General features: G+C 37.4%; 2 protein-coding genes across 4 annotated transcripts; one reads left to right on the top strand and one right to left on the bottom strand.

The window, feature by feature from the left end:
* The first annotated feature begins 200 nt into the window (after positions 1 to 200).
* On the top strand, positions 201 to 3085 carry LOC107777797 (uncharacterized). Its single transcript, XM_016597948.2, has 7 exons — positions 201 to 604; positions 769 to 868; positions 1711 to 1806; positions 1914 to 1966; positions 2260 to 2308; positions 2573 to 2620; positions 2827 to 3085. Exons 1-7 carry the CDS (start codon positions 291 to 293, stop codon positions 2917 to 2919), a joined length of 753 nt encoding a protein of 250 aa, XP_016453434.1. The 5' UTR covers positions 201 to 290; the 3' UTR covers positions 2920 to 3085.
* A 436-nt stretch (positions 3086 to 3521) lies between these two features.
* LOC107777796 (putative protein phosphatase 2C 2) lies at positions 3522 to 7411 on the bottom strand. Of its 3 annotated transcripts, XM_016597946.2 has the most exons (5): positions 7198 to 7403; positions 6465 to 6508; positions 5127 to 5300; positions 4812 to 5047; positions 3522 to 4361 (listed from the first exon to the last, which is right to left on the bottom strand). In XM_016597946.2, the coding sequence occupies exons 3-5, from the start codon at positions 5211 to 5213 to the stop codon at positions 3791 to 3793; spliced, it is 894 nt and encodes a 297-aa protein (XP_016453432.1). In that variant the 5' UTR covers positions 5214 to 5300; positions 6465 to 6508; positions 7198 to 7403; the 3' UTR covers positions 3522 to 3790. The 3 variants fall into 3 exon arrangements, with proteins under 3 accessions (XP_016453432.1, XP_016453431.1, XP_075099855.1); XM_016597945.2 differs by lacking the exon at positions 6465 to 6508 and having other exon boundaries at positions 7198 to 7411; XM_075243754.1 differs by lacking the exons at positions 6465 to 6508; positions 7198 to 7403 and adding an exon at positions 6224 to 6442.
* Between the last annotated feature and the right edge of the window lie 535 nt (positions 7412 to 7946).

Genomic DNA, 7946 nt, shown 5'->3' with positions numbered 1-7946 from the left:
TTAAAAATAATTTTTTGAAACTTTCCTAATTCTCCTTTTCGAATGAGCAAAATTTTCATGCCTTTGGGGATTGTAAATTGTGATACGGAACTGCGGCAGGCACAAGTTAAAAGGTATGCATAATACTGTCAAATCAAAAAAGGCGTCACATTATTATATCCTCTTTTTTTTCCATCTAAAGAAGCAATATCTGATTGGTTAAAAGTAAATAATTATAAGAAAAATAATATTCAGTCTGTGCAGGATCCGTGGTGGTCCAAATCACATTAATCCAGTGGCGTGTTTGCCATATGGCAATGCCTATCTTTTCCTCCTCAACTCTCCGCCAAATGTCTGCTACCGCCGCCGTACCTGCTTCTTCAACTACCATGTCCATGTCTGCTGCTGCAACTTCTGCTTCCGCCGCCCATAAACTCAATCTCAATCACAATCAGCTCATTGTTTCTCTTAATGTCAAAAGAAAGTCAATTAGTGCATCATCTTCCTCCTTCATCAGCAGATACCCATTCAATTGCAACATTTCTAGATCCTTCCGGAAGATCTCTTATCCTTCTCCTATCAGGTTTAAACCCCTCTCTCCTGTCATGGAATGGCAAGATTGCACGTAAGTAAACATCTTATTTCGTATCCAAATACATAATTGTTGCTGTTTGGTCGATTTGTGATTTGCTTGCTCATTATGTGGTCATGCAGTGTTATTTGGTCTATCTGAAATCCAATTGTGAGAATTTTTGAGTTTAGTTAACTTTGAACATTTGATGAATGCAGGGTGAAAATGGAAGTAGATGTGCCCATTTCAGTTGCTTATAAGTGCTATTCTGATCGTGAGGCTATTCCTCAGTGGATGCCTTTTATTTCATCTGTGAAGGTAAGCAGTACTATGTTATCTGTCGGGCATTACGCATTTGAGCTGGTTATAAAACCGCATCCTCATTCAAATGTTAACAATTATTTATCAACGGGAATTGCCTTCCTCTTTGCAGTTAAATCGCTAACACTGAATGAATGTTGGTTTAAGTATGATCTTTTCTGGCTGGTTTTGCATATGAATTATGATGTTATAATAATACTCCTATGCTCTTTTGATACAACCGTGTTTGACTGGATGCAGAATTTAAGTACCATCAGTAGACTAGTGGTCATGGAAGGAAATGTTAAAGCAATGATTGAAAGGAGTTAAGAGTAATGCATTTAGAAATTAGTCTGCTAGAGAAAACATCACATTGAAGTCGAAGATTAAGTTAAATGATTAAAAATTCTTGAATATTATTTGGGGAATGATGTTAATCATTATAGGAACTTCTAAAATGAAAGAGTGTCATATAAATTGAATGGAGGAAATGTTATCTTCTCTCTTAAAATTTCTTCTCAGGACGTTATCAAGTATTTTTGCCATATTGCTGTTTAGCATACTGGTGGCTTGTGTTCTGAATTACTTCTCTTTGTCATCTGGACTATCCCTTCATCTGTCTGTTAGTGCATGCTTCACTTAATGAGCAATCATTAGCGGATTTTTGGTTTGCAGTTTGGATACGAAAAAATCATTCACCAAAAAAAAAAAAAAAAAAAAAGAATATTGAAGTCGAATGCAGTTGTATTGACAATTTAGAGCATCTACGTTCTAGTTCTTGATTAATAAATCCGTTATACGGCTCATATCACCTTCTTAGTCTCATTCTAAGGGAACTTGATGCTAGATTCTCTTGCCAGATTTTGGAGGATAAGCCTGACTTATCAAGATGGTCGCTGAAGTATAAAGCTTTCGGGCAGGATATTGAATATTCATGGCTTGCTCGAAATATGCAGGTAAAATACTCCTTTAGTAAGCACTTTCCCTGATTCTGTTTCTTTGGTTCCAAACCTCAGCTTTCATGCAGAATATGATATTGATACTCAGATTTTCTGTACTACAGCCTACCCCAAACCAGAAGATCCATTGGAGATCTCTGGAGGGACTTCCTAACAGGTAGTCAGAATGTATCCTAGTTTCTTTTGGTTGATACATAAACAACACATGTAACTGTGAAATGTATCGTTATACTCAAAGTAATAAAGATTTATTTGCTTCTATCAGACCAATAGACCATAGATAAAACCATGTAAGGTTGCTTTGGTAGTGGTGGCAGAATATTTCTGGTTTGAAATCTGAGCGAGGCAGCATAATGTTTTCTGATCAATATTATGAGTAAAAGATTATTCATTCTCAGTATATTCAAAATAGTCATCAGTTTTATGATGAATTCCTTATTCAAAATGCAGGGGAGCTGTGCGATTTTTTCCCAAAGGCCCATCGTCCTGCATCATAGAAGTGAGAATTTTACTTGAACATAACATCCTTTCCTTTTCCTTTAGGCCTCAACTTATCTTTAAAAAACATTAATTTGTAGAACAAATACTTGTGCAATATTCTTGGAAGATTCATATGTAGAAAGGGGCAGAAAATGTTTTGCACCCTTTCTTCTCCTAGTTTGTTGTAGGCAACCGCATAAACTTGATAATGTGCGGACAGAAATTGCTAAATCCTTTTGGTCTTTGGCTGCTCAAGATTGACTTGTGCTTCTCCTTTTTTCAGCTAACAGTTTCATATGAAGTGCCTCAACTGTTAGTTCCAGTGGCATCAGTAAGCGCTCCTAACTCCTATTTTACAAGTTGTACTTCACATCAGTTTTTTCCTAAAGTATGCAATCGTTTCAACCTTGCTTGGGCAGTTATTGCTGAGTGTATACAAAATTTTCAAGAATAATGACACTGCTGATTTATTATTATTGAAAGTACGAGTTTGAAGTTTCACCAGATCTTACTTGTTGCACTTCTCCTATTATCCAGGCATTGCAACCATTTCTTGAAAACCTACTGGGCCAAGGGTTGGAACGCTTTGCAACGTTTGCTAAGAGCTACTCAGCTGACACACCTAAATGATGTATAAACTGAATTCACGACCAGTAATGGCTTTCGTCTCTCACTTTTTATGTTGGGGGAAGAAGCACATGGGAATTAAAAAAGAATTATACAGTCATGTGGGATTTAAATGTACAAAAGATGAATTCTCTGTTCTTACATATTGGAATATACAACCATTGAGAAATTAACTGTATTTTTGAGAAGCCGAAGCAGCAGCTAGGCTACTTGAAGCTGGGAAATATGCCCAATTTTTTTTCTTTGATTGCAGCTTCCAACAGCGCTTCTGCCCTTTACGTAAATGATGCAGCTCTCAGCTGGTTCAAGTACTGCTGTACTGCCATGCCTAGAGTCGAGACCCATTGGGTGTGCCCAGTGGAAAGGCTTCATAAGTTGAGAGTATGCCGTTGCCAACTTATTTTATATCAGGAGAAGCCACACAATTAGTTCCTTTATTTATATTTTTTTTTTGAAATCATGGAGAAGGAACACAGTTCTTCAATGAGAACTGCGAAGAGAAGGTAGAGTCGGAATAATATCATTGTTGATTAAGAAGAGCTTCAAAATGAAGGTGTTTTCTGCTCCGTGTCCTAGTTTTAATCAATTCGCGCCAGCACCATCCATTCAGGAAAGGTTTGTTGCACTCTAGTACTATAACGAGCAAACAGTACAAGCATTACTATGTACAACCAATAGAATGAGTAACATAAAGAGGGCCATACGTTAACAATAGCCATAATAAACTAAAAATTATAGCTCCCTGCTAACCAACCAATTGTATGTACACACACCCCCATCGAATACAACAGGAAGAAAAGAAAAGACCCCTACCAAAACTTTAGCTGCTTTTATTCTGCCCAAATGAGGCAGCTGCAAACAGCCTGCACCGCCATCAACGGCTCCCATTGTTGTCTAACCAGCTTTGTAAGGCATACAAGGCTTCCGCAGAGAAGCTGCAGCTCCTTAATGTCCTTTGACGTGTAGGTGATACATCTGGATGATCAGGGGAAGTAAAGCAAACAATAACTACAGTAAGATTGTCAAATGTATTGAGCCGCAGAGCCTCAGTGACAAGGTCCTTAGCGCACTGTTCAGGATCATCGTGCCGTCTTAACCCCCTACGCACTATACTAACTGCTTGTTGACTAGACATGACATCCCATATCCCGTCACAACCAATTATCAGGAATTCATCATCTTCCGTCAGAACAATTTGTCGAAATTCTGGCTCTGCAGTCAGAGGACAGGCAGAGCCACTAGGCAGCTTCATGTCCCAGTCCCCCAAGGCCCTGGTCACAGATAGTATACCATTCAGATAGCCATCATCAATAAATCCACCTAACTCTTCAACACGCCTCCTCTCTGCTGCATAACTTGGTCTATGGTCTTGAGACATGTCAATTGCCTCTCCCTTACGGCAAAGGACTGCACGGCAGTCTCCTGCATTTGCCACCATTAAAAGCCTAAAACACAACAGAGGATCATTTAGACAACAAGAATACAAATACATGCATAAAGCTCTGCAAACTTTTCATCGAACGACCAAGTCAACTATAATGTCCAATCCCTTACACTCTCCAGCAACCAAGTTGCTGTTAATCAAACATTTACGGTTCAAAACTTGGTGAAGCAAAGTTTTGCAGATTCATATACACTGAACATTTTTTCCTCTCATATATCAAGCGGCATCCTTAGCTAAGGAGTAAGTAACTCATGACTTGTACTTGGATAGCTGGACAACTTAATACCATTAGCTTTGCAAGGAGTGTCAAACATAAAGTTGTGCACAAGGCTCAAAAGGAGAAACAAAAAGCAATCATAATTCATAACCGTACGTGTGAGTACGCCATGACCATTTTTCTACTGGAAGAAAAGCTCGCAAATAGGTGCATCTCAATGAATCATGACCTTACCTTCCCAATACAAGTGCTGTTAGTGCAGTGGTTCCAGTAGAACTGCTAACATTGCACGCATCAGCTAAAGCAAGGTCAGCCAGAAGAAACCCTTTCCTAAGAGAGCTCTCCACCCCTTCTAGAAATGCATCATCAACTTCTGAAGTTTGTGGGAAGTTGGTGTCTTTGAAGAATAATCTTAGAACATTTTTTCTCACATAACCTGCAGCTTCCGGTCCTCCATGACCATCAAATACCTATATAACTAGATATTAGACATGTGTTGCCTTGAAAATGTACAGGGGAACAAGACACAAGCAAAAAACTAATAGTTACCCCATAGAAAGCACTGGGCTTCGGAAACCGCATGAGTGACCCAAGATCTGCAGATAGATCATCTATCCTTATATGCTCATCTTCCATGAACCTACGAGGGCCAGTATCAGAAAAGCTACCTGAGCGAATGCTAGGAACGAATTGCAATATTTTTGTCTCTGGGGATTTAACATCCTGAAAGAAAAGTCTGTTAGACTAAATCTCAGACACCACCAAGAAAAAGAAACCCTGACACCAATTATATACATGTTGGCAGGAAATGATGTTGAACATTGAACAAAAAAGCACATCAGCTGACCATATCCAATTTGGATTAAAAAGAGCCCCAAAAATGGAGGGGTTTTGCACATGAATTGTTGTATTATCTTAAAGTTAATAACTTATGATAAAAGATACTTAACTGGTAAACAATGTCTTTTCTTGCAAGTGAGAGGTGACTGAACAATTATGTAGCATGATTGGTTAAATATGTTTAATGATAACAGTTTATGACGTTCTCTTTTGTACTGTCTTGCAGTACCTTCTTAGTACTAGTTAAATAAAAGTTAACATCCTTATCAAAAGAAGAAAATGAAAAACTTTATGATACTTGTGCTTTTGAAAATCAATCATTGGTCCCAAACATCTGAAATCTCAAACTTTTCAAAGTGTTTGTCAACCTAGATAGAAGATTAAAATGTCTTGGCATGAGCATTAACCAAATGTGGAAAAGGAACAGAAAAGAATCACAAAATTAGGAGAAAAAGCCTCATTTTTCATTAAGTTTTCCAACTTCTTCAAAACCAGCAGCTCTGGTTGCCACTATGTGAATGAGCTAATCCTGGATCGCATTTTGGTTAGTGAAACCGGAACAAATTTGGATTTCCCTGCCAAACCTAGAACTACCACTTTACCACAACCCACATCAGACAAGAAACTCAGTTTATTTGGTTGGGAGGACTCAACTAGTTCTCAAATATTCAGGCTGCCCTAGCAACTAAATGCTATAATGAGTACTATGCAAAAGCAAATTATGCTCTGTATGTCTAGTCTACATTGGTTAATGCCCATTTTGAACATATAGTAAGCGCTCACAATGTGGCTGGGTAAACACGCACCTAGAGATTTGTCGTAAATGTAAAAATGGATGCATCTTCTCCAACCACTAAGAGATATTATATGTTGTCCATGTAAGTGGGACACTCCAGAGTTTTATGTTTAATATTTTTGCTGAGCATCACTGTTACAATGTTACATAATTAACTATAATTAGCAATAGCCGATAACTATAAAGCCCTCAAGCTCAACAATAAGCAATTTGCAGAATGACTCCACCTGATTAGGCTTCCTCAAGCATACCTTAAACTTTTTCCCTCAGATCGCCACTGATCATTGCACCTACCCTGGCAACCATAAAACTCTCAACATAAACAATAAGAGCTTTGCAGAAAATTTCCTTCTTCTGATTAGGATTCTCTATTCAAATATACCGTAAAACATTTTCTGCACTTTTAATGATACTCTGTTCAATATGTGAGTTCCCATAGCTAATTATAATTGACAAAACTCTAAATTGGATAAATCCAACACCCTAAAATACGACGATCACAGCGTTCGTGCTTAGAACATCAATCCATTGAGACACAGCAAATAAGCTTAGATAAGTTGGGAAACGCTTAAAATCATATGTTTGTTTGATTAGTTTCTGGTAACTGCGGTAAAACGATGTAACATAATACATGAGCTACGATACGGAAGTCTTTAAGGATGTCAGAGATTGTTTTATCATTTTCTTTTCTTAGCTCAAAGACGAAATCAAGATCTAAATTCTAATTGGACAAATCCAGCGCTGCCCTAATTTTCCAAAGACGAGAAGGTACCTGAAGATACTGAAAAACAAAATATGAAAATCCATAAAACACACACAACAGCAGAAAACAATTCAATTCAATCAATCAACTATGTAAAAATCCCAAACTAGTTAATTTCCGGTATATGAAATCTATTCCGCTTAATTTAGCTCATTTTATTCCACGAAGGCAACTAAACAAACAAACAAAAAGAAAGAAAGAAAGGAAATGAAAAAGCTGACCAAATCAGAACAGCAGGAGATGATGGTGTGTTGAACTGGAACCATAACCTCAGCTTCAGCTCCCATGTTTAATTAGCAGACAATAACAAAAGATACTCTAGATTGCGTTGATCCTGTTGAATAATTTTGCAGGGGTCTAAAGATTTTTCTTTTTGTTTCAAAAGAAATTCCGTTGTGGAGCAAGCAAAACCAAAACTCTGATAACCTGGACTTCAACTGTTGTATATAAAAAATTAAATATCCTCCGTGTGCGAACCAGCTGTTAGCTGTAAAAACTATTCCCTCATTTTCACATTGTTTGACCAGTTTGAAGTGGTAAGGAGTTTAAAAAAAAAAAAAAAAATTAAAGTTGTGGCCTTAAAAGCTTAAGGGTAAAAGGGTTTGTGGGCCATATTATTTGTGTGGTTATAAGAGTTTCTCATTAAGGGCAAAAAGGGTAAAATGAAGAGTTTAAAGTTGAATTATTTCCAAATTTAGAAATGTGTCATTTATTTTGGAACAGACTAAAAAAGAAAGTACCTCATTTAATATGAAACGGAGGGAGTAATAGCCTGTTTGGCCAAAAGCACAAAAGCACTTTTGGCCAAAAATTAAAGTGTTTGGTTGTTGCTCCCAAACGCACACGCAAATATACATGGTCGACAAGTAATATAGGATTGTAATTTCAGATATCGTACCCACATGAACTTGTGATTAACCATCAACTAAATTAAATCAAACAATTAATCTATTCAAGTGAATCCTAAAAT

This window comes from Nicotiana tabacum, chromosome 22 (genome assembly GCF_000715075.1).
Source record: "Nicotiana tabacum cultivar K326 chromosome 22, ASM71507v2, whole genome shotgun sequence".
NCBI lineage: Eukaryota > Viridiplantae > Streptophyta > Magnoliopsida > Solanales > Solanaceae > Nicotiana > Nicotiana tabacum.
The sequence above is the reverse complement of the archived record's forward strand: the minus strand, read 5'-3'. Positions and strand labels throughout refer to the sequence as shown.